The 27,452-nt window shown below is 35.3% G+C and overlaps 1 protein-coding gene across 1 annotated transcript; it reads right to left on the reverse strand.

Moving 5' to 3' along the window:
* Positions 1 to 5,725: 5,725 nt before the first annotated feature.
* On the reverse strand, positions 5,726 to 27,130 carry LOC113706730 (delta-aminolevulinic acid dehydratase, chloroplastic). Its single transcript, XM_027228683.2, has 12 exons — positions 26,574 to 27,130; positions 22,203 to 22,314; positions 21,954 to 22,027; positions 17,081 to 17,149; positions 16,922 to 17,005; positions 16,776 to 16,845; positions 14,379 to 14,434; positions 14,003 to 14,124; positions 8,122 to 8,193; positions 7,950 to 8,031; positions 7,786 to 7,863; positions 5,726 to 6,077 (listed from the first exon to the last, which is right to left on the reverse strand). Exons 1-12 carry the CDS (start codon positions 26,874 to 26,876, stop codon positions 5,910 to 5,912), a joined length of 1,290 nt encoding a protein of 429 aa, XP_027084484.1. The 5' UTR covers positions 26,877 to 27,130; the 3' UTR covers positions 5,726 to 5,909.
* Between the last annotated feature and the right edge of the window lie 322 nt (positions 27,131 to 27,452).

Below are 27,452 nucleotides of genomic sequence, written 5' to 3' on the forward strand. Positions count from 1 at the left end.
AACTAGTTGAGACATTGCAATTATTTCAAGAGTAGGTTCTTTCATACTAAATTGACTTTTAACATCTCTCCATGTATCAACCAAAACAGTCAATCCATTTAGACTTTGTCCTCAATCTGTTAAGTCAGATATCCTCTACCATTTCAATTGGCCAAATTTTTTTAAATTATTTTTTTAGTCAAATGTCAATAAATTGATCAGATCCATCATGTATTATATGATGCCTACCCCAGAGGATTGCATTTTTCATACTAGACCAACCCTTGGCATAAAAAGGCTCACCTATAGGACATGCATATCGATTTTATAGTTTTGCTTACTAACTCTGGATATTTTTTCTTTTATTTTTTCCCCTCCCCTGCATTTATAAAAGATGTTTCAATAAGGTGAAAATATTTTTTCTATATCTGATAACAATTTTGGTCTGATAAATTTTGAAAAACTACAAGTATTACTTGATTTTTGGGTAGATTCTATAATGTAAAAACATGAAAAATCCATCTGAAAACACTACTCTAAAGCATTTAAGAGATTTCATGATGTAGTTGTTTCAAAAAAAACTCTTGATTTGTTGCTTCTAACGCATTTTGTCTTAAAAGAAAGAAAAGAGAAAAAGTGTGTGTACGTGTGAATTGGAGCTTTTTATAAATTTCCTCTTTCCTCATTTGTATTATAGTTGAAAATTTTTTTTAAATATTTGTGATAATAAAGTTTTTCATTTAAACAATTATTGTTTTGTATATAATCATGTACATTTCATTCTTTATTTATTCATCGGGAGATTTCATGATGCATTTTAAAAAATGACACTAAGTTGAGATTTCTAACCTCTTGCATGAAAATTCATAAGTGTATGTTTAATTTCTTTAAAAATCTTTGCATGAGGTCATTCAAACTTGGTAGTTTGTCTTAAAAAATCAACCACGATACTTTTTTCTTTCATTTTAGAATTCATATCTGGTCCACTTCTATCGACCCTCCAAAATCAGTCACCTTGGTTTACAAGTTTCAAAGTGGGGCAATCTTTGCTTTTAAAAAGGCCCACTGTGTCTAATCAGATTCAATCCACATCTAAATGAAAGCAAAAATATATATTACTCTTGTTTGTTTTGAGAATTTGGAATGGTACTTTAGGCGTTCGCTTCTCTATCTATATAGATTTTATCATTTGCTCTCTCATTTGAATCTTTAAAAGTACAATTTCGTTTCAAATGAGAGTTTTAATGATCATAATCTTACATTGAAAAAAAAAAAAGAATGAATTCTCCCAATGGGTTATTCTTTACTTTGGTTGTCTTGTGAAATAAGAATGATGCTTTGGCCATCATTTCTATTATCTAAACACTATTTATCCTTTATATCTACATTTTTATCTTAAACTGGTGGTTCGTTTCAAAAGCACTTATGATCGCACCCCGCATCGGGGAAGGAAATTGGAGAATTTTTCAAAATAGCAAAGATGCTTTTTTTTTTTTTTTAAAGGGACATGAAGTATGAAAAAAAAGAGAAGAAAAAGAGGCATATATCTTTTAAAAGTTTGGGAATTTTCAATTCTATCATTGGTATTTGGGATTTCGGTATTGGCAAGACAAAAAAAAAGAGGAGAAACAAAGAAAAAAGAGAAAAGAAAAGCACAAAGAGATTCAATGCTGAAATCCCTCTAGTGATTGATGATAAAAATTAAAATAGAGTCCAAGATCTTTGAATCCAAAACTAGGGCAATTTTGGAAGGAATGCAATTTTAAGTGCAATATCTTTGAAAATCTTGTTTCTTTTAGCTATCGTTGTCAAAGCCACATTATAAACTCATAAAGTCCATTGCTGACTTATATCTTTCATGACAACTTGAAGTAAGGATCAAACCTCTAAGAGATCTACCAATCACTTATGATCACAGGGTCATAACATGTTTTATATGTTTAGTTATCTCTTATCCATGTATTACAAATCTATAAAACTTATATGTTAACTAAGTTTTCTCAAGAAATAAGAGCGAAAAACCATTTGCTTTCACCAAAATGTGATATTAAATAGGTTAGACACAATCTGGGCACAAAAACAAGACAGATCCTGACATATTATTTCTCTTAGCCACATGAAAATCAAGAATAATATCCGATTGTTTGGTCCTAAATGATGAGCTAATAAGAAAAGTGATCATTTTTTCTAAACACCGATCCTAAAGTAGGAAGGAATTGTTTGGAACTTGGTCTTGTTTTGAGAGATTCATCACAGAGTCTTCTACATGAGTTTGAACATGACATTTAAAATTCATCATTTGAAAAATGCAATTTCTATTCACATTGCATGTTAGTATGTGATTATTTTTCTAAATTTTAGGAAATCCAGTTTTCTTGTTTTGTCCAAATAAATGGATGGTCAGTCGAACAAAATTTTTTACAATTAAAGTAAGTCCAAATTGGAGTAAATTTTTGAAATACATTTGTGGGATTCAACCCAAGAGTCAAGTAATATACTTTCGAATCTATCATTCAAAATTCAACTTCGATAAAACTACCCCTTTCATGAGTAGTAATTGCATCATTTTTCAAAATAAAGTAAAAATTTTTTGTACATGTTGTACTTTGAAAAATCCCATTGGTGCAGGTGTTTATGGCTAAAATTGACGAAGAAGTGCAAGTCAGAATCTTGTAAATTTGAAGGTCAATCACAAATTAAAAAATGGACAATAATATTATATGATAAAGTGGAAGATTGGCTTATTTATTCAGAAGGAGTATATGCTTCAGCAAAAAAAAAAAAAGAAGAGGGAAGTCCAGTTAGAATTAAATTGGAGCAATTTTTTTTGTCTTTATCAAAAAAAGAGCCCTAGATGAGAGCAAAATGTTGAAAAATGCGATTTTAAAATCTATCTCAAATCCACTGTATGATCTGCTTTCAAACACTAATCGTTATTTTGTTGGTTTTGAGTTTTATCGCACCAACCTTTATTTTGTTGGATTTGGATTTTTCAAAGTACAGCATGTACAAAAATTTCTTGCTTTATTTTGAAAAATGATGCAATTACTACTCATAAAAGGAGTAGTCTTATCGAAGTTAAATTTGAAGGTCAATCACGAATTAAAAAAGGGACAATAATATTACATATGGTTGTTCGATGGCACTTTTTCTATTGGAATACAGATGTTTTTTATCTAGACAAATAATGATGTTACTAAGAATTTTTTTCTTTTTTTTAATAATACTGTATGTCATAAGCATATGCTATGTTGTATGAAGGAATTATGTCATTGCATGTGTTAGAGTTCACTGGGTTTTCACAAGTAGAAAAATCAAAATTCTACATAATTTTATTGTAGTATTTGTTACTTACATAGAATGGTAATTTTTTCTATACTATGAAAAATACTATTATGAGAATATATGAACTTTTTAGAAAGCTGGAAGGAGAGAACTGCAATTGGAGTTTTGGTGTTTAAATTTGATTTAAATATGAATTGTAAACTAGTATCGCTACTAAAGACCAACTATTGTCTATGTGCAGCTTCTCTCTCTAGACCAATAGTCCATCGTAGAAGAGTGAAAAGCTTTACCTTCTAGCTATTGGTTGTTATTTCCCTTGAGGTTCTAATAGCATACTTGGATCTATTTGCAATGTTTTTGAATTACCTTATGTTGTATTCCGTCCTTGGGAAATCATACACTAGACATTGAAAGATTTGCACCTTTCAAGTATATGACTTTTGTATAAAAGCACAAAAACACACTAAAACAAAGCTGTTTCAATGCTTTAAATAGGACTTATTTTGCATTTGATTTTCTTAAGCAACATGTATTAACTGATTAGATATATGATTTCAAATTTTGTAGAACCTAACTAAGCCTAGTAAACTAAAATGCAGCTGATAAAACCATTCCAAAAAATTGGAATCCAAGCCTCCAACTGTACAAGAAACGCAGAATCTTTAATGTAGCTATTAAGTTTGTGTCTGAGCAAGTATCAAGGTTCAGGGATTTTCTTTCCTGGTTACATTATACCAGATCATGTTGCAGTCCTTATAATTTTCTCTTTGGTATGTCTAAACTCTGTTCAGTTGGAAAATCTTGATAGCTCTCTTTATTATGGATACAACAGACTGCAATGTGTATTATTTAAACTCTGAAGCTTCAATGCACCTTAACTTTATTACTCAATTAACACATTTAACTACCCTCTGCTGCACTGTAATGGTTTTCTTTTTCATTTGCTTCATACATTAAACAACATGGCCTTATAAATGGAGATCAAAGACTTGTGCATTCGTGCTTCCATTTCCTTCTAACCCCTCTAGCATAAACCATCACTTTTCCAATGGATAGATCTAAAATCCTTTTAAAAATGGGAAGCAGTTGAAACAGATAAGATTAAGTTTTACCTTTGCAGACTTGATAAGGCATGAGTCCATGCTACAATAGCTAAGACGTCAGAAGAAGGAACAGCTATACACTATATCAGCAGAAAGTTCATTGAAGATTATCCAATGGTGGTTGAAATACATAGGTGAACCATCTCTATACTCTATCGCCTCCGTCATTCAATGGTTGCATAACGTCATTGATATCAATCTAGAAGCTTTTGCAAATGCAGGTATCTACATGTTTTAAGCTTTTTTTTGTCCTCATGATGAAAATAATTTCTTTTCTTATTGCTAACTATAATGGTGAAAGAAATGACCGCTCAAGAAGTTCCCCAAATACTAGAAGGAAGACCTTTGCTTCTATCAATTCTATCTATCAAAGTACAAGTACAAGCTGGTATAGTTTTGCATTTCCTCACTTTATTAACTCTCTCTTTTATTTTTTTGTGTGCACTTACTGATCACCTTTTTTTTTGGTGCATTTATTGGATCTACCAGAACTTGCAGATCTAAGGCTAAATGAAGATAGAATGCCAACTATAACTCTTACAAATGGTCACAAATACTATCACGTTGGTATGATCGGCAGATGTTTTGATCAAAATTGAAACAATTTCGTTATTGATCATGATTTACGAAATGATCAAATACTGCTCTTTATTCCACAGTCCAAGACTTCCTTTGTTGTACTGGTGTTTGATCGAAAAGGGTTAGAAAAGTTGTATCCATGGCACTTTGTATTTTGCATTTGATTAGGGACCTGGCTTATGCTAATTCTATTTCATCAAAATGCACTTCATTCGCTGCATTTCTATTCTTAATATAGCATAAGTTCTTGTTCGAAAAATGTTTCCACAGCACTAGAAGTTTAACGTTTAGCAAGTTGTTGATGTTTAGCAAGTTGCAATTATTTAATGATTCAAGCTTTGATAAAGGATGTTTAGCCACAAAATTCATGTTAAGCTACTCGCTGCACTTATCAAGCTTTGAAAGTAAATGTTTGAAGTGTTTCTTTGGTTACTTTAATGTCCTCTTTTTCTTTTTTAACTAATAATTAGTCATTACAATTTCTTTTACAAATAGTTTCCATATGCAAAACAAATTACTAAATAGACTTATCTCCATAGACTACACGTTTAAGTATCCATCCCTTTCGAACTTTACTAATAATCAGCATACTTTTTCTTCTTAAATTACTATTTTTATTACTTCAAAACTGGATCAGGTATTTTACATTTCCATCACGCGAAACGCGTTTATGCCTCCTAATTCATTTATCAAATGCCATTGTTTCCTCTTTTACTGGTTGCTTTTGGCATGAATTTAAGTCCTTGAGGTCCCTCAAGGCGGACGAACAGCAGTCAGTCTTGAGGTCAAATTTTCATCGGCGCAAATTTTCGTTCCTTTTTCTTGTTAAACGCAAGACAATATTAACCGCCGAAGTGGACGTGTACGACACCTATGCATGAAACAAACAGTCCCTTCCCAACTTACTCTACACATGAAACAAACACCTATGCATAAAAGCAATTTCTTGTTTCCCAATTGCCATTATCTCTTCTCGTCGCACAGGCATCTAGCAGCTTGTAGAGCAAAATAAGTAAGGATGATGTCAGCACCTGCTCGTCGAAGACACATCAAAGATTCTAACATCACTCTTTCCTCGTCAATCATTTTAAGAACGCCACCAGCTTTGATCATAGAGTATTCTCCTGAAACCTGGATAGAAGGGGGGAAGATAGGGCCAAATTAGATATAAACAAAACCATAGATGTTAACTGATTTATGCAAATCTGAAAGAACAATCATTCATCCAGTATATACTTTCAAATTCTTGAGAAAGTAACTTTTTTGAACCATCAATGGGATACAGATTAATTTTCACCTCATTTTATGCAAAGTACAAACCATGCACAACTAATTGGACCATACTGGCTCTAATTCCAAAGGCATTGCTTTCGTAACTTTATATCCCAAGGAACAACACATGTTTCATGTTTCAGTGCGATTAGTACCAGAAATCAACAGTTATAGCAAAATTGGATTGTGTGCCAAAATAGAACAGCTTTTTTGCTCCCTGTAATTGAGCCATCCATCCAGTCTTATAGAAAGAAAAACTGCTAAGTTCCTCAGTATGATCACTAAATTCAATCACAGAGATAAATTGATAGGAATAGGTCCAACCTCTCTGACGTAAGCTCAAGTAATGGATAACCATCTTATCAATTAGAACTTGACCCTTCAAAAAACAAGAAGTTTGCGGGAGATTTTTTGGGGGGGGGGAAGAGGAGGATTTCACGAAGCCATTAAAATTCAAATAATACACTTAAAATGGTTTTCTTTTCTGATTAATCATGCACTACCCATATCATTTTAAAGAATTTTAAGATGCAAAAATTGAAGTGAAGTCCAGCTGCAAGTATGTATGCCCTTATGATGCAACAAACAAGAGAACAGGAAGAACAAAACTAATGGGTAGATGCATGAACTAAGTAGCATAGAAAGGGTTTATATCAAGTGACATCATTGGGCTTATTCAACATGCATTTGTCAGACATTGTTCCTAAAATGTTAGATAGCCAATCAATACATGAGTATAAGGATCAAGTACTCTACCAAAATCAGTAGTATGAAGTACTTTATATCACTTAAAAGTTGAGCCCGAAAATTTTGAATCACAGGAGAGTTTCATGTCAATGAGGAATCTCGAACTTTTAGGATTGTATCTATTCTAAATTAGGCTCATCAGTTGTTTAATTCTACAGTCTCCACCTTAAAGGAGTCATTGTTTCAATATTGACTAATCGTTGTGAATGTTTTCCCTAGCCATTCTCCTCTGTAATTTTCTGTGCTACTGACCCAGTATCAGATCCAATTTCATCAGGATGAATGGTCATATAGCTTTTCCTGCAATTAAGTTAGTTCGTGTGCTCATGCCTTGAACTCGCTCATGTACTTATGCCTTGAACCCATCACTCCAAAGATAAAAAAAAATAAGAGAACACAAATGAACAATGACAACAGATCATCCCAAACTTTCTTTATTTCCATTGGTTATTTCCTCATTCTTGTGGAACCTGTGCATTCCATCTTATTCAATCCCCAATTTCCATACCCTTGTCCTTGATCAAATTATCACAGCAATTTAGGTGATTTATAGGTGTTAATCTTTCAATTACCTAGAGCTTTATCTTCTTTGTTTCTCCTATTTAGAGAAGCAATTAAGGCGAAAAAAGAAACATGTTTTCATTAATGACTTTCTTAGTTACTATGCCCATGAAAATATTCTGTTCACAATAAGAATTGTAGAATTGGAATCACATTTCAAAACATATTTGCTCCACTTGTATAATGAAGCTGGCACAAGATTGATACTGCAATTCCTATATCAATTTCAGAGTTGAAAATCTAAAAGCATTTCAGGTACCTGATAAGCAGCAATTGGCAAAGAAGAATTGTCACGAAGAAGCCGTATAATATCTAAATAAGGTAAACCAGGTTTCACCTGCAGCACAGGTATCACCAAAAGTCAGCAAAGCAGTACAACAAGTAAGGATTTGCAGTCAGATAGATGCAGAAAGCAAAACCTACCAGAAGGATATCAGCTCCCTCAGCCTCATCTTCACTGGTCTCAATAAGAGCCTCCCTATAGTTTGCGGGGTTCATCTGATAACTGTGTATGCCAGAAGAGAACTATGTCAGAGGACTTTCTCAAAGATAACATCTTGAGAATGTGACAAAAAACTTTCACAAAGTATGGTACGTTTTCTTGTCACCAAAACGGGGATTTGAGTCCAATGCATCTCTGAAAGGGCCATAAAATGAGCTTGCGTACCTACAATACCGTTTAAACAAAATTCAAGGAACCAATAAGAAACTCAACAAAATACAGCTATCAGAGTTGGATTGAAAGATATTTTAACGAGTTACTAGTTTGCTGACTATAGTATATGGATGACTAGTTTTTCCGGTGAAAGCAGCTTGTGACCAACTGATGTTTCAAATATTACCAAGATCAAAGAAATAAAGAAATGTTGGCACAGAGAAGCCACGAGTTAATTGTACCCTCTCATAAATGAAGTTGATTATTCTCTCCCTCTTTCCACTGATCAGGAATGCATCCATATTATCAGGTAAAGCATATAAAGGGCAACCTATGCCTACAAAAACAAAAAGCTAGAAACTATGGTGACAGATAATGCCTCTGTCAAACTAAGGTTGCTAAAATTGAATTCCTGCAGTCCCACTGTCTGGTAAGATGATTATTTTTCTAGTATATTTCCAACTTTCTGCAAGTTTCAGATCTCATATAGAAATTTGGTAGTATAACATTAATATTATTCGCACCAAAAAAAAAAAGAAAAACTGTTGAAAATCTGGAATATCTTTTTCTATGTATATCCCATGATTTCTGCTCTATTTTAGGATTGAATAATTTGCTCCTAATGTATTTTAGGATAGAATAAATTAGCACCTAATTTTTAGGAAATTACAGATTTCATGGAATTGACAAAAGTCAAATTCCATTTGTATAAATGTTGTACAGAGCCTAGAACAAAAGATATGACAGAACAATTCAGTTTTTCTTTTTGTTCATGATATCAGAGCTTTTGCTCTTGGGACCTCTTCTTGTCAACCTTCATTTCTGAGTGCTTTCCTCTTTTCAAGTCTTTATTGCCAAGTGCAATTTCCAGCCTTCATTGCTGATTTTTTCATTAGGCCTTCATTGCCAATTTTTCTTTGAAACCTCCAACATGTCTGAAATTGAAACATCAGAAATTCACTCCAATACCAAATCAGAAGAGACCTCAAATATTCCACAAACAGGGGATTTGCAGAGTATCCAGGCAGCCTACAGGCTCAACGGAAAAAACTGTTTGAAGTGGTCACAATTTCTTCAAACATTTCTCAAAGGAAAGGGCAAAATCAGCCACTTGCTTGGAACTGGACCGAAAAAGGGGGATCCTAAATTCGCTGCTTGGGATGAAGAGGATTCTATGGTCATGTCATGGCTGTGGAACTCCATGTTACCTGAAATAAGCGATACTTGCATGTTCCTACCAACAGCTCAAGATATATGGACTACTATTCGACAGACCTATTCAAAGGCAGGAGATGCTGCCCTAATCTATGAGATCAAAACAAAGATCTCAGCCACTAAACAAGGCAACCTTTCTGTTACTCAATATGCCACTCTTCTGCAAAATCTATGGCAGGAACTGGACCAATATCGGTGTGTTCAGATGTTGTGTAGTGAAGATGCAGCCACCTTGAAAAACTTTATCGAAAAGGATAGAGTTTATGACTTCCTTGCAGGTCTGAATGTGGAATTTGATCAGGTCAGAGTCCAAATATTAGGGAAGGAAAGATTATCATCTCTAAATGAGATAATATCATTGATCCGAGCTGAAGAGAATAGGCGAGAAGTCATGTTGGAGCCTAAAACATTAGAAGGCTTGACAATGATTGCTACAAAGTCAAACAATAAGGAAGCAAAGATAGGTAATGGGCGTACAGAGTCAAATAAAGACACAATTTGGTGCACATATTGCCAAAAAACACGCCATACGCGAGATGATTGCTACAAATTCCATGTGAAGGAACAAGTCCTTAGTCGTAAAGGAGGATTCAAAGGGGGAAAAGCCCACTTAACCGCTGGAGAGGACCAAACACAAGAAACATCCAACCAGGCTGGTATGGGGGAATTCAAGAAAGAAGAAATCGAAAAGCTAAGAAACCTCCTAAATTCCCTTGAAAAGTCCTCTAGTACGTGTTCATTGGCTCAATCAGGTAAGTACCTTAACTCTTATGCTTTAAGTGGCTCAAGCATGTCTTCTCTAGGCTCTTGGGTCATCGACTCAGGAGCTACCGGCAATATGACTCACAGCCCAATCAGATTTAGAACATACAACCAATGTCCTGGAAATAGAAAAATAACTGTTGCGGATGGATCTCCTATAATTGTTGCAGGCCAAGAGACAGTAAATCTATCAAATTCTTTGTCCCTAAATAATGTGTTGCATGTCCCAAAATTGTCCTCCAATCTCATATCCATTCATCAAATTACCAAAGATCTGAACTGTAAAGTAACTTTCTATTCTACTCACTGTGTTTTTCAGGTTTTGGTTACGGGGAGGATGATTGGACTTGCTAAGGTGAATGATGGGCTTTATTACCTTGAGGAAATGAGTGGCAACAAGAAGAACAATAATCAGTTATCCCTCACCTGCTCCTCAAATAACAAATCTGAAATTTGGCTTCATCATTGCGTCTTTGTCATCCATCTTTTATTTTACTTAAAAGCATGTTTCCTTCACTTTTTAAGAATGAAGATGTTAGTAGTTTTCATTGTGATACATGTAAAATTGCTAAACATCATAGACTATCATTTCCATTGAGTAATACAAGATCTACTAGACCTTTCTCTTTGATACATACTTATATTTGGGGGCCTTGTAGAATTTCTAGTATTTCTAGAGCAAAATGGTTTGTCACATTCATTGATGATTGTACTAGAACTATTTGGTTATTTCTTATGAAAGAAAAATCAGAAGTAAGCAGTATTTTTTCAATGTTTCATAAAATGATTTGTACGCAATTTGGAAGTTTGATTAAAAGAGTAAGATCTGATAATGCAAGAGACTATTTTAATCAAATTCTCTCATCTTTTTTCCAAAAAGAGGGTATAATACATGAGTCATCTTATGTAGACACACCCCAACAAAATGGGATTGCTAAACGAAAAAATAGACATTTACTCAATGTGACTTGAGCAATTTTGTTTCAACATAAAGTTCTAAAAACTTTTTGGGGGGAGGCTGTTTTAACTGCTGCACATTTGATAAATAGAGTACCTTCCAAAGTACTAAATAATCAGAGTCCCATTACTGCTCTTTCTGTTTTTTACCCTGATTTTAATGTCTCTTGCACATTGTCACCAAAAGTGTTTGGTTGTGTTGCTTTTGTACATGTTCATGCGCACCAAAGAGGGAAACTTGATCCAAGAGCTTTAAAATGTATTTTTGTGGGATACTCAAACACAAAGAAAGGATACAAGTGTTATCATCCACCTTCAAAAAAATTTATACCTCCATGGATGTCACATTTGTTGAAAATGAACCTTACTCTCAAAGTAACAATCCTCATCCCCAGGGGGAGAGTTCTTGGGAAGATAAGGAATTTCTCCTTGATCTTCAAAGTCCTACACTAAACTTAAAGTCTTTCAAACCTGACCATACACCAAATTCCAAAGGAGAACATGCTAGCAGTGAACTTGAACCTAAATTTGAAGTTGAACATGCCAGTAAAGAAATTGAACCTGATCTTGGAGCAGAGGGAAAAACTGGTTTAAATCCAACTACACCACTCAAGGTCTACTCAAGGAAGAAAGTTCATATTTCTGAACCTGTGCAAATCCAAGAATCTGAACCACAATCAGGTACTGAAAATTCTGTTCCTTTGTTTGTTCAATCTGACTCTGCTCCTTGTGAATTTAATGATTTAGACCTACCTATTGCTATTCGAAAAGGAACACAAGAATGCACTAAGCATCCAATCTCAAATTTCGTGTCTTTCCATAGACTCTCTCCACAACATAAAACTTTCCTTACCACCATCAACTCTATTTCAATCCCACAAACACTACAAGAGGCACTTAGAAAGAACTGGTTACATGCTATGAAAGAGGAGATGAATGCCCTAGAGAGAAATAAGACTTGGGAAATTGTAAACCTACCTAAAGGAAAGAAAACAGTGGGGTGTAAATGGGTGTTTACTTTGAAATATAGAGCTGATGGTTCATTAGAAAGGCATAAAGCTCGGTTGGTCACAAAAGGATATACACAGACATATGGGATAGATTACCAAGAGACCCTTGCACCCGTTGCAAAAATGAATATTGTGCGTGTTCTTTTGTCTTTAGCCGCTAACTTTGATTGATGTTTACAGCAATTTGATGTTAAGAATGCGTTCTTACATGGGGATTTAGAAGAAGAGGTGTACATGGAACCTCCACCGTGTTTAAATGTAATGTTTTTTGAAAAGAAAGTGTGCAGGTTAAAGAAAGCTTTATATGGATTAAAACAATCGCCAAGGGCTTGGTTCGGAAGATTTACTAAAGTGATGCTAGCAATGCAATACAAACAAAGTCAAGGAGATCATACCTTATTCATAAAACATTCAAAAGGAGGTGTTACAGCTCTACTTGTATATGTAGATGACATCATCATCACCGGGAATGATCCAATTGAAAGAGAAACACTGAAAAAGTGCTTAGCAAAGGAGTTTGAAATTAAAGAACTAGGGAGGCTGAAGTATTTTTTAGGCATTGAGGTGGCATACTCAAGTAAAGGCATCTTTGTTTCCCAACAAAAGTATGTCTTAGACTTGCTTAAAGAAACAGGCAATCTTGGATGCAAGGCAGCAAGCACACCCATTGAGCCTAACTTGAGATTGAATGAAGAGAAGGATGATAAGGGAAGATATCAGCGGTTGGTTGGGAAACTGATATACTTGTCCCATACAAGGCCGGACATAGCATTTGCTGTAAGTGTAGTAAGCCAATTTATGCATGATCCAAGAGAGAAACACTTGCAGGCTGTCAACAGAATTCTATCCTACCTCAAAGGGACACCGGGTAGAGGAATTTTGTTCAAAAAAAATGAAGGATTGCTCATAGAGGCATATACTGATGCTGATTATGCAGGTTCTGTTGTAGATCATAGATCAACTTCAAGATATTGTACATTTCTTGGTGGGAACCTAGTGACATGGAGGAGTAAGAAGCAATCGGTTGTTGCAAGATCAAGTGCTGAAGCAGAGTTTACAGCTATGGCTCATGGAGTTTGTGAATTGCTATGGCTCAAAATAATACTTGATGATTTTAAAATCAAGTGGGAAGGACCTATGAAACTCTATTGCAACAAGAAGTCTGCCATCAACATTGCACACAATCCAGTGCAACATGATCGCACAAAGCACATCGAAGTTGACAGACATTTTATTAAAGAAAAGCTGGACAGCGGCATGATTTACACTCCATATGTAGCATCAAATAATCAATTGGCAGATGTCTTAACTAAGGGAATGCCAACTTCCAACTTTGAAGACATTACATGCAAGATGGGAATGGAAAATATCTATTCACCATCTTGAGGGGGAGTGTTGAAAATCTAGAATATCTTTTTCTATGTATATCCCATGATTTCTGCTCTATTTTAGGAAAGAATAATTTACTCCTAATGTATTTTAGGATAGAATAAATTAGCTCCTAATTTTTAGGAAATTACAGATTTCATGGAATTGACAAAAGTCAAATTCCATTTGTATAAATGTTGTACAGAGCCTAGAACAAAAGATATGACAGAACAATTCAGTTTTTCTTTTTGTTCAAAAACAGATTACTATTATTCGCACTGCAAAAACAAAAAAGTAAGATCACAATTATTCAAACAAACATCAATGTCAAATACACTGCTAAAAATGCCTAAAAATGCCCTTTGGCATGAAGAAAAGATTCTTTTTTTTTGGGGGGGGGGGGGGATTGGTGGGATGGGGCAGAAAGATATTAGAGAGTAGATTGATCTGAAACTTGTCAGAGTAATGATAAATCAGTCATTCATATATCAGTTTAAGCAACAGATTACTTGGCCGTGTAGGACATTATGGACACATGCTGGAAGCCTTCACTGTCAAGGGCTGCTCGAATTGCTCCAACCCGACCATCCATCATATCACTGGGACTAACAACATCAGCCCCTGCCCTGGCCTACATTTTAGAGACAACAAAACATAAAAGAGAGGGAGATCCTGAAAATTGAAAATGATCGCAAGCTTGATGGAATGCGGGTAGGATCCCAGATATATCATGTACAAATTTTAGAAATCTCCCCAAGAATGCCGTGCAAATCAATATCTAGAAACTAAGAAGAAGAGATATGCATCTCATATTGATTATTACCAGGACATCAGGACAGAAGGGGAAAAAAATGCTTGATAAGTTTCCATAGAAGACTTAGATACCTGTGCAATAGCTTGCTTACACAACTGGTGGACAGTTTCATCATTCATTATGACTCCTGCAGATATTTAAATGAGTATATAAAACAGCTTCTAAAGGAGTTCCAACTGGTAGAAAAAGCCCAACGCTCTTTTGGCTAATCACTAATTAAGACCTTTTCCAAAATAAAAGAGTTGGATAAAATTCTTCCACTTTATTCTTTTTCCATGTTTTACTTATAATCCTCAGAAATCCTTCAATCTATGAAAATATTTTCATGATACTAACAACAAAGCATTGCCTATGAAATTTATCATTGATGCGAACAATAAAGCATTTCAAATTTCATTTCGCTCAACTTATGTAAATAGTGAGCCTAACATATATCATCTATGATCAAAAGTGCAAGCTACCGTCTGTTGATAGTTACATGTTCAAATTGCAACTACAAGCCAGTCTACTGCTTGACTATTACTATGAAAACTTCAATACTGCACTGACATTGTAATTCGCCTGTCAAATGGAGCTTTTAGTTCTCAAACAAGTATAAAGTCCAACTTTTAACGAGTGGTACATCAAACTTAACAGCTTTCTGCTTCTTACACATGATTTTCAGTTTAAGTTGATATGTTTGAGACATGAGACAAACCTAAGGTTTTAGTTTTCCTTTATTTGGGTGGGGTGATAACTTAAAGAATCCCGAGATGCTCCAGTATCTACTATACAAGAGGGCCAAAATATGAATGAAAGTTACAAATCTTAGTAGGATATTTATCTAGAGGATCCCTTATCCTCTTCATTTGTGGCTTCTCAAAGTTCTTTCAACAAATTGAAATTTTTTATCTGCATTATGACAATGGAAGTTCATCATCCAGATTTAGGTATGGCGTTAAATAACCATATCCAGTAGGAATAATTTTGCAAGTTGTGCCAAAGCTTGAGCGTAAGTACTTGTATAAGAACAGTCATCCTCAAACTTCAAAGGGATTAAGTATATGAACATCGTGCAGTTTCTCAGGCCAAAGACGTCCTCAAGAAAATTGCATACAGTATATTCCTATTACATGTACTTATAAATATAATGTGCAAGAGACAACTATGCTTCAATAAATAGTAGATAACCAGAAGAATCATAATGGTAGACAAATCCAGTGCGCAACTATGAAAGAATCACTAAAGCGAATCAGAATGCTGGGAAATTTGGAAACTGTTACAAGCGAAATTCGACCTTGAATTCCAAAGTAAACATGACCATTCAGAAATGATCAAAATTTTAAACTAGGTTTATTCAGCTGTTTTGTATATGTTTTGAGGCAGCGGGAGTTTAGTAACGTGGCCTATAAGCTTCCCAGTATGCAACTTATAGGAATGCAGTTTTGTGGCTCCATCATAGCCTAGGCCAGCTCTCACAATGTAGTCATGTGCCATCAAATCTGGGCCATGAACTGTGCTCAGTTCAAGACAACTACAGTATTTCAGCTAATAAAAGAATGTTGCCATAACACCGCCACAACATATTAAACATCCACCTTCATTAATCTTTGAATACCACATACCAGAATAATTGTTAACATAAAACCCTCACCTACTTACACAGTATTTCCTTCAAACAAAAAATCCTTGGGGCTACATCAAGCTTACTGCTAGTAGCTTTTGTTTTCTGCTGCAATCAGAAATCCTACACCAATCTACTTATGACAAAATAATCAATTATTCTTTTCTTCCGCTAAAAGTGCCAAACATCAAAACATTAACTTATACCAAAAAATGTGTGTTAAATTTGACTTATATTGTACAAATGCATTTGTCGAGCTATAACATCCAGTCTCAAGTGCTTCGTAACAAAGCCACCGCATTTACAACTCTCTACCAAATTAGTATCATTGTGCTGCTGCAGTTTATCATACACTTGTACAATATTTGACCACATCTAACAATTTACACACTTCTTAGGCTAATTTAGTTGCAACAATTTCAGAGAAGAATTAAAAGACAAAAGGACACATGACAACACCAACAAGGTACAAGGGGGAAAAACAGGCAAAATGGGAAATCAAACAAATACATTGCTTGTGCCATGCCTCTTATTGAATTCAAAAAGAGTAGGTTCATGTTTTATTAGAACCTACATCTGCAAATCCACTCAAAATAGATAGCCAGGCCAAATTCGCTTAAGTGCCCCATGAGAGGGAACAATGGACCACCAAGGAGAAACTTTTAAAGTGCATGCAGTAGAAGTTCAATAGTACTCATAAACAACCCCACCATTAAAACAAACAAGAAAAGCATACATCAATATACTTAAAAGTGAGCAACAGCAATAAGAATAAATTTATCAATTCATCCCTAGCTTTGAGAAAGTGGGCAACAAATCAATGCAGAATTTAATCCTAGGATTGGAGCAAAAAAGTAAATCTTACCATCTTCCCTCACAATGCCATCATGCCCATCTGAAGAGTAAGGGTCTAAAGCAACATCTGTGTAGATAACCTATTAATTGATGTGTCAGACAACATACATTCCTACATTCGAATGAAAAAACCAACAATGAAGTATTACAACATACAAGATCTGGATATTTGTCTTTGAGCAGTCGAATGGCTCGAGGTACTAATCCATTCTCATTGTAAGCTTCATCTCCTGTGGGGGACTAAATGAAGAAAGATGATCAAATTCATCATTTACTTAATCCTGAAGGACAGTCTTAAACAGAATAAGCAAGAACCTTCAGAGCATCTGGAACTTTAGGGAACAGCACAATGCTGTTGACACCAACATCTCGAGCTTTGGAGACCTGCATCAGAACAAAATTAACAAATGACTTCTTGATCTTTTGGACAGATTATTTTAGCCAGAGCAGGAAGGGATATGACAACACACTCAATGTCACATGATAAACCATTCACTAAGGTAGGCAAAATGAAATTTAAAATCTCCTCAGAGTTCCAATTTAAAATCTGACCCTTCTGGTAGCCTTTGTTACATGACCTCAGGTTTGAGTATCAGTACGGGTATGCATCTAGGTGTTAGGCTTGATAATCTTCTATAACATGATATTGGCAACATGGATACCATGCAGGACACACTTTTATGAGTATTATCAAATAATATTAGTGGAAACTTTGTAGGTGTAAGCTGTAACCTTTCACTTGGTATATCTGACCTATGCGTTTCATGCAACTGCTCAACTGTAACTAAATGGATATTTTTTTCTTCGTTCAATATTCTTTGTAAATGTACTTATTTACGTACACTAATAAGATCATTTCTGTTTCAAATAGGTAGTTAAAGTAGTTATGCCTAGCTGCCAGAAAGTTACTAAGCGCTGGAAGTCAATAGTGACAGTTCCTCCATATCTGAATAAAGGCACAGGGCTACTATTGTAATCTTATTCTGGATGTATAAACTTTTGAATAACCAATTCTTCTGTCCCGTTCTGTTCTCTTTCCAATTTCTGTTCTATCTGCTTCCTCTCCACTCTCATTCTGCCATGCTCTCCTGTTAGTAGGGATCAGGAATCGGATCTTCCAGTCCTTGGATCTTGAAGTTTTGATTTCCCTCCAACGGCTGAGGGAACTCAATTGTACTCTCTAAGGAACAAGTTAAGACCGGAAGACTCATTTGCAGACTTATATGTACTCCATTAACGCGATTCTAAAGTCTGCAGAAATGAAAACTTACATGGCAACCATTACTACTTTTATGAAGAAAGAGGAATTCTTGCTATTCCTACAGGCTAATCACAAAGATTCAGCAGGGGACATAGACAAGGAGAAGGTGGTCATTTGGTTACAGAAAAAGGGGAAACCATTTCCCCAAATTTTGTGGGCATCAAGCCGGGGAATGTGTCAGGAAGTGTGTGAAGCTTTTCCAGTCGTATGGCATTACTGATTCCCAAAAAATGTAGATGGCAGAAATCCATTTGGAGAAGAAAGTAAACATCTTGTTCCAGAATCTAAAATTGGACAGAGTGGAAGGAATTTAATGAGGAAGAGGTAGAGGTATTGGTAATTTGGGGGATGAAGATGGAGTGCAAGAACTCAACAAGCTACAGCAAACCTCTTCAGCTTTGACTTATGAAGAGAAATTTCAAGAATTGAAAGCCTTAATTTTGCTTAAGAACCCAGGGTTGAGTGAGAACCTATCACTTTGCAAGCAGCCTTGAAGTTGCTAGATAGCAGCAACAAGCTCTTATGGACTCACCAAGAAAAATAAAACAGTAACTAGGTCTGCCCCTTTTCCTAAGTCAGGTTCAGGATCAAGTTTTCAGATGAGCAAGGATTTCATTTCTCAGGCTGTGAGTTTTCATTAACCAAAAAAGATAAATGATTGGGAGGCAGCATGCCACTGTGGCACCATGCTACTTCCTTGATTGGTTCTCATAAACACTGAGGAGCATCAAAAGAATGCCTAGATTGTAAAGCAGTACTCTGAAGACAAGATCCAAGAGCACCATCTCAAGTCAAAGCACCCAAAATACCCTCAACCATATCCGACACAGATCCCAAACTAGCATCCATGACAAATCCGTTGAGACAGGTACATAGGCAATGGATATTGAGTTGATGTAAGACAGTACGAAAGGAACTTCACTCATGAGAAGGTGTTCATGAAGTTGCAAAAACGGCAATAAGCAAAAAAATTGACCTTTGAAAAGCTAACATTACATCATCTGACAGATTCAAGGTCCTATGAATGAGGCCTTGGTTAGTGAACAATGAAATAACCAAGATTGAGGCCCAGAAGCATGATGTCGTAGACTCAAGTCTTGTTTATAGACATAGGCAAGAAATGCAACTTGACAGCAAAGCAAAACTGAAAGTGATTTTCAAAAGAGAAGACTATATGCTAAGCTTGTTCATGTTAACCACTACTGAAAATATCTGAAAAAACCATGAATAAAGAAATTTAAGCAAGATTACTAGCATCTAAGGAACTTCAGAAAGCTGATTCTGAATCCAACTATAACTCCTTTAAAATCATGCAAGCAACTAAAGACCATTAGTGCTGCTGAATAAGAATTATGAGCATCTTGATTCACAGCCAGTGGAAGCAAAACATGATTTGGTTGGAAAAGCATGGAAAACATGCTTCAAGAAAGAAAAAAGATTAACTGCAACTATTCATGCGTGCAATAAAAGACAAAACTAGAACACATCTAGAGATGGATTTGACTAAAAGTGAGAAAGCTACTAAGTCTTTTGACTTCTCCATAGGTACCCCAGACCCAAAATTGAATGGGACTACATCTTTGCTAACATTAAAACAAAAGATTCAGAAATTCCTATAGCTGATGTGGTTGATGTTTGTGAGGTTGGAAGATAGCCTGTAGTTCAGAATTTCACAAAAGAGACCACAACTGAAAAACAGAAGATTTATTTCACGTGAATTTCCAACAAATGTAATAATTACCAAAAGGTGGAAGTGCTAGAAAAAAGTTCTCATAAAATCACTGAAGAAACTGAAAAATAAATGGCTAATTTAAAGATATTAACTCCCCTGAAGATGACTAAAACCCACTCCAATACTAAAATGCTGCACTAATAAATTCCTGCAGCCCAGATAGTCTTCAATCTTTTTCTGAACTCCTAACCGTATCACATGTGGAGAATATTTTAGCTCGTGCAACAGCTAATGGAGATAAGCAAAAAGGCCCTAATTGAGGTTTTCTCTCAAAAATAGGAACCTCTTACAGATAAAAGGATGTTTTGATGGAAGATAAGCTCAAAGAAGTAGATTTGAAGGTACTTAAAACAACAGCTCATGAAGATATCAAGACTACCATCTTATTTCTACAAGGAAAGTCCACTTATTTTCATCCCTCTTGTATTCAGATATGACAAAGAGTTAATAAGCAGTGGATTTTGATTCTTTCAGACTTCAAAACTCAAGATCAACTTTTCACCACGAATTGAAGCAGAAAACTAAAGCCTCAATAAGATATCAAATTGATCTAAGCACTTTAGCCCTCACATCCAAGCTACTAGTAAGGCCCAAGCACAAGCTAGTTACTGCCATAATTTGATACCTCAGACAAAGCAACGCCTTAGTGAACTTCTTAATTTGACTCCTTCAAGCTGTGTTTTGTGTGTAGTTCATCGTATGACTTGGACTCCTATAATCGAACACTTAGTTCTGAAGCTATTCGAATCAAGTGGCCAACCTCATATAAAATAGGAGACTACTTCTAGTGAAGTAAAATCAACTAGTTCCCATTTAATGCAGCCAGAAAAGAGTTCACTGAAATCTAAACTTGAAAACTTTCATGATATTTCAAGCCTCAACTAAGCAATTCCATCCCTGGAAGATTAGCAGCCTGACAAGGAGCACAAAACATAGATCAAATGCTTAAATGAAGTTTCATTGTAGTTTTATTCTTTGAGCTTTTTGACCTTTCAGGAGTTTAGTACTGAGGACTGTGATGGTCTTTCAATTATTTTATTATATTAGGAAACTAAATGGGATAGTTGTTATAAGGAAAGGAGTCCCAGAAAAGTTCTAAAAGCATTTTGCTTGGAATACAGGAGTTCATTTCTTAATAGCGTCCCATCTTTTAGGGGAGTTTATGGCTTTTAAATGCTCTTGTTACAATTTTTTTTTGGTCTTTTATTTGGCTCATGGGAAACTCCAAACCTTACAAAAGGAAAGGGGAAGGGTTTGAGAGTCAAACAAGGACCTCTAGTTACCTAATTAATGTTCATACAAGCTGAGCTGGATCTCTGGGATGTTACTAAGTTATCCACATGGAGATTGATCAACAATGAATTCAGATGTTGGGTCATTAGATGTTTTCTTCCTTTCTTCTTCCCCTCTTTCTCCTCGTGTTACTATTTGTGGGTACTGTTCACAGCCCAAGATCATTTCTTCTACTAGCACAGTAGCACTAGGCAAGATTATCCCAAATTTGTCCTAGATCACTACCACTATGTACGCATCCACTGTAAAAGAATCTCAAGATCACCATATCATCTTAAGGAGAAATTCCTTACTCTAGGGGTGGTTCCTGGTAAATCCTAGATATGATTTTCAGATTTCCCTTCTTCCTATTTCCTAAAATCACTTCTTCTAATTGCAGTCCTTAAATCAAATATTTCTTCTGCAATCTGTTGAAATCAAACCTCATCATTAAATTGAATAAAGAACCATTAGATCAACTATTCTCCAATCAAGTGAACTTGAATGACTCGCAGCAATAGAGCTGTTAGTAAATTCCATAATTCATGAAATTACAAAATACCCCTGATACTGGAATTTAACATGTTTAATGACTACCTACAGGAAGAATACATCAAATATATCATACAAGGCACCTCCTAGGCATTAAATCCATTTTAGGCTGATCCTTCTCATATTAGCTCAATTTGTATGAATTTTGCAACATTACAAATGAACTTGATGGTTTTTTTTCTAATTTTCTCATTTTTCTAAGCAATCTAACAATAGCATTGCTGCCCCTTCAATTAATAAACCTGCAAATTATAGTACTGTAAAGGAAATATTTCTCAAACGCGCTTCGCGTTCAACAGTTTGATTTCTAAGAAACAAGGTAAGAATTGCATTTTTGCAGAGATGAAAAGAATTTGTAAGAGCCTGTTAACCTCTTCTAATAAACCATGTCTCCATCCAAGCCTGTAACAACCAGGCATCGCTCCAATTGGTGTGTCATCTTCACCTACAAATATTGTGAAATAACTGGAATCAATTACATGCCAAGACACGTATAAACAGCCAATATATGAAGTATCTAACCACATCACACATATATAACAAATACTAGGATGAATGTAGGCCTGCACATTAGATGTAGAAAAAAAATACACATAAATGAACAGCATTATATGACTGACCTTCATGAATGAAAAGTGGATACACAAAGTTTGCAGGAGATAAAGTCGTTTCCTGGAAGGCAGCCCGCAATGCTGGTGATTTACGATTTCGACGAGGACGTCGACTTAGTGGCTGATGCAAGAGTACATATAAGTGGAGCAGATTAAACTATATAGCAACTATATGCTTTCAAGTTACGCAAAATAGACATACAGTAAAAGGATTTTATCAATCAACAGACTCAAACAATCACCATGAGTTGTGCAATACAACATTAAAGAATAATTTCACGTTTAACATTAAAAAATGCTAATATGCATGAACAATGGCCACCATTTGGATTGGGGATTTGAAAGGAAGGCAAAAGGGATGGTTTAGGGAGGAAAGTGAGGCAGAAAAAGGCAACATAGGGGTCAAGGTATAATTAACTTCGAATTCTTCTTTCCATCCAAAGGTTGAACTAAAAGAAGAACACAGGAAGATTATTCATAAAACATCAGCTAATGCCAAAACAAGTCTTTCTATTTATGGTTACAGTACAAATAATCCTGGAATTGATACCAAAGTTGTGTCTAATCAATTTTAACAGCAGTGACAACTACAACCACCTACAAATGTAGAATGAACTTCTAATTCATTATACTCTAAGCAAAACCTCTTCCATTAAATACAAAACTTCTAAATCTCCTTGCTTGCAACTCCCATGCTATTATCCCATCCCATTGTTAAAGTCCTATTTCCATCTTAAGTTCCTCTCTCCCTTCCTTATTCCTAATTCCAAGAGGCACATTTACATAATTGTCATCACTACAATAATAGCTGATTGTGGTTTCTCAACACTATTATGAACTTTTTCCAATATGAGTGGTAAAGTTCCAACTAAAGTTGTTATTTTAGTCAGCAAATCTTGTACCAACCATCATAGGAATTTAATCCATTGGTGGTTCATCTCTAGTTTCAAATTTTAGTAAGGGTTAAATCTTAGTTTGCAATTGCAAGAACTGGAATAAGTGAGGCAAACTAGGACGCACACCCAGATTTACCATAACAAATGGTATGAGACCAGATCTGGAACTGACTATTAATTCTTTCAAAATCTCCTCCAGATTTGCATCTCCCATACAAGAGGAGGTGCACATTCTATATGGTTGGTAAACACTTCATTTTGAAGTAAATCTAAGTTATATCAGCTTTCCAGTTAACTAAAAGTACTTCAGTCCTTAGTATTTGGCTAAAAGAGTCTAGTCATACCAGGAAACTACATGTCAGGTTGCTTTAAGAAAATACAAAAAGAAGAAAAAGTTTAGTTGCAAAATTGAACAAGTAACTCTCTAAGGCTTGGGCCTCATAGGAGGCTTGACTTCTAATATTAAAGATATCAAGTTCAATTAAAATCAAATCAGGTCAGAACATTCTTTATCCAAAAAGTATACACATGGAACCCTTACAGAATAAGTTTCAAGTTCCCATCCAACACCATTGTTAGCAAAATTAATTTTCTCATCTAAAACATAAACCATTTACATCCCACCAAACAAACCTAAATTCTGGTTTACTGAAGCCAACAACTTAACATGTACGAACTCAAATCATGTATTCGTACTACTCCTTATTTCTCTTATTGATGTCTATTTTCATAAATACATTAGCAAAAGGCTACAAGTCATTCTTAATAGCTGGGAATACAGTCAAGTGCATCTAATTCTAAAGGTTATATACCTAATGGTGGATATATTGGTGCCCAAATTTAAATTAAAGATCATTAACTACAAGGCTCTATACATTAATATGAGAATGCACATCCTAAAATTCATGATTAAAGCAGTGTACCCACATTATGCTAAGGCCTCAATGACATGTAGAGAATTATCTGTTTGCATTGTCATGAGCTCACAAGGTATTAATCCAGGAAAGTGCTAAATAGATTGCTCAATTTTTGAGAAATTTGAACAGTGAGATGATGCATCACCAGTTGGCTCCAATCATTCAATATATTAAGAATCTAAGCTACAAAAGAAATGCTTGGATTAAAATATTAAGAGCAAAGGTGTCCCAGAGAGCCCAAATATGATTCCAAGAAAAAGTTTCTCAAACAAAATATGGCAAAGATGATTTGAAGTACTTATTTGGTATAACGAAATTGGATCCTGTGCCAAAATAAAGATTGACAACAGGAAACACAGCCAGAGTGTCAGACCAAAAAAAGTGTAAATGACAACAGCAGGTAAGCCAATAAGGCAAATATCAAGAACTCATACAAATAGGAACTACATCTCATAATAATCTCCTCTCCTGAAGATGATTAAATGTGGAATCAATGATCTACAAACTATGTTATCCAATTACGATAGGAATAATTTGCAACTTTTAGATGCTTAACTGCGTAACAAACACAAGTGCTGAATCATCTAATGCCTGGTGCAAGACAGACTTTTAGTTCTTCAATCCTACAATTAAGAGGTGAAGAAAGAGGACAGCAGACCAGTTAACTCTAGCTCATTTTACAAGATATTGAATAGTATTTTCGAGTATAAAGAAATGACTATTTGAAGAAACTATGATTCAGAAAGATTTCATCTTTATTTGATTTGACAATCTTATCCACATATTTGTATTTCTTATCCCACCATTAGTATAAACACTATCAAGTGCCAACTTCAATTATTTAGGGATGTTACATGTGTCATTTGGTTTCCTTTGCAATTGGAGAATCACCCCCTTATAATTTCCCAACATCATCTTATTGTGACCAATATACCTCATAGGACATTCATCCCAGAAAGTGTAAAGGCCCAATTTATTTCTTGGATTATTCATAGAATGTAAAACAATACGCAAATGAGAAATATAAAGTAAGTAATTGTCTGCATTGTTTGGTTAATATGCAGATAGATTAGAGTATAAACATTCTTACCTTCATATTTGATATCAGAGCTCAGAAAAGTCAGTTCGCCCAATTTATTCCTAGATACAACCCATACACTATCGCATGGACTTAGTTGACCCTCAATTTTAAAAAAGCACTAGTGCGACAACAAACAAGGTTTTTTAAGGTAGGTCCTTGAAAAATTACCAAGTTGGTAGCTCCCATATGAAGTAAATCTTGCACTCTAATTCTTCTCTGAGGGTATTTACATTTTTAAAATAGCAGCAAGCAACAGTAGCTATCTGCTTCTGAAATGTGCAGCAATATGATTTGCAATATTTAACAAAGGCAGCTACCTGCTCATGCTGCACAGTAGCATCAGTTTGTTCTAGTCAACAGACACGGGAATTTCTTCTCAACAACACACATAGGGATTCACTATCTTAAGCAAGGTTCTTATACTAGCAAAGCTACAACTGAATTGTTGTTCTAAATCTTCTAGTCTATTGAATGGTTCAATATTTCCATATGCATCCCCTGAATTTGACCTTTATCTAAAATAACTTCTCATCTTGCTAAGCAACTAAATTACACTCCCAAACAATCGAAAGGAACTCATGCAATTGTTTCAGTTACTGTTGTACTGCTTTTGGTTAGAAATAAATCAACATCAAGTTGGACAACCGTGAAGTTCAGATGATGCAAAAGCATGTTGTGCCTCAAATTTTGGAAATTACACAGGCAATTTTTGAGTCAAAAGCCATCACATTTCTTTCAGAAGTTAGAACATCCACAAGGTACAGAAGAAGAACTCTTTATAATCTTTCAAAACATGACTCATACACAATAAAGGTTGAACCTCACGGTACTAACTAGTAGCAGTTGCATCTTTGTCCTTTTTCACAGTCCTTTCCAATGGACCTTTGAGAACTTTTGTTTCCTAAACTATATTTCCAAGGCTAACAAATCTTAGAAGCCATAATGGTGCTCATTTTTACTGAAATTCATGGTATTCATGATTTGTTATTATTATATTTTATCATGTCAACAAATTCTTAAAAAAAATTCTTTCTTGTGTTTTATCAAAATATGCATTTTTTTTCAAGACAGGGGTATCCGGGCCGAACTAATCCCCAGCAGCCCGAGAGGAGAGGCCCATTCCTCTCGAACGCGTTAACCCGGGACTCGATCCATGGTGACCATATCCTAAAAAGGAGCAACACACCACACGAGCTACCCGGGTTGGGCGTTTTATCAAGATATGCATGCCACATCAATAGATGTGTGATTTTTTCCCATGACTTAATAAGCTATACAAAAGAATCTCTGCATCAATACATAATCAAAAGGGGTTTCATATGGATTAGATCATCATCAACTAAAAAAAGCCCAATAAAACTCCCAAATGTAATACGTCAATACAACTTTTTTTTTTTATCAAAAAACAAAAAATAAATGAAAACAAGTCCCATGACAACAGCAATTTAAATTACAAAAAAAAAAAAAGGGAAAGAAAATTACTTACAAGTGAGGGCACCATGGGAGAGCCAGAAGGGGCGGCAGGCTTAGCTGGGATTGGGGGCGCCTCCGGCACAGTTCCGGCTACTACAGCTGCTTCACATTCAGCGTCAGACAATCCCAATTTCTTCGTAGGCCCATCAGCATGAGTTTCACTCGCTCTGACTGTAAACCTGAGCTTCGGACTTCTTCTCCTACTCTGTTTGACTAACGTCGACGATGGTGGCCTCAAAAATAAGGGATTGCGATTCACAACAGCTCCTCCTACATTACAGCCTGAATTCAAAGCTGTGGTTGAAGCCATTATCATCCTGATCACAATTCAACGACCAAATCACTGTAATACGCCAAATTGGCCAGTAGAAAGATCAGGTGATGTTAATTTGCTTAATTTGTGAAACCCAAATAATCAAATCTCCGTTGTTCAGTAGATGCTCTTTGAGATGAGATGAAATACGACAATTTTCCTTAATTTAAAACCCCAAAAAAATGGAAAAGGTCAAAAGAGGGAGAGGCGAACTAGATGCCGAAGGTGGGATTTGGGAGGTGAATCTTATCTGGAACAATTTTATTACATTCTTTTGAGTGTTACTAATGAGATTTCCAGACTCATATGATTGGGCCACATCATCACTACGCTTACGTGTGATAATGTTTCGGAGAAATGTCTAAGGCATAACAGTGGGATTCACGGTAATAGTGGGATTCATCTATGGTGCAAAATCGAGTCACCCGTACATAATTGGAAGAGCCAAGGGAAAGAGAATAATCCATCAATGTGGACCAATGTTGTAAGACTTGGATCGGATCGAATTGGTCGGTTCGATTGATCCAATCGTGAACCGGTCTTCTACTTATATAGTAAAAGTACGAATGGATTTGTTCA

Source organism: Coffea arabica, chromosome 8c, assembly GCF_036785885.1.
Source record: "Coffea arabica cultivar ET-39 chromosome 8c, Coffea Arabica ET-39 HiFi, whole genome shotgun sequence".
Classification (NCBI taxonomy): Eukaryota; Viridiplantae; Streptophyta; class Magnoliopsida; order Gentianales; family Rubiaceae; genus Coffea; species Coffea arabica.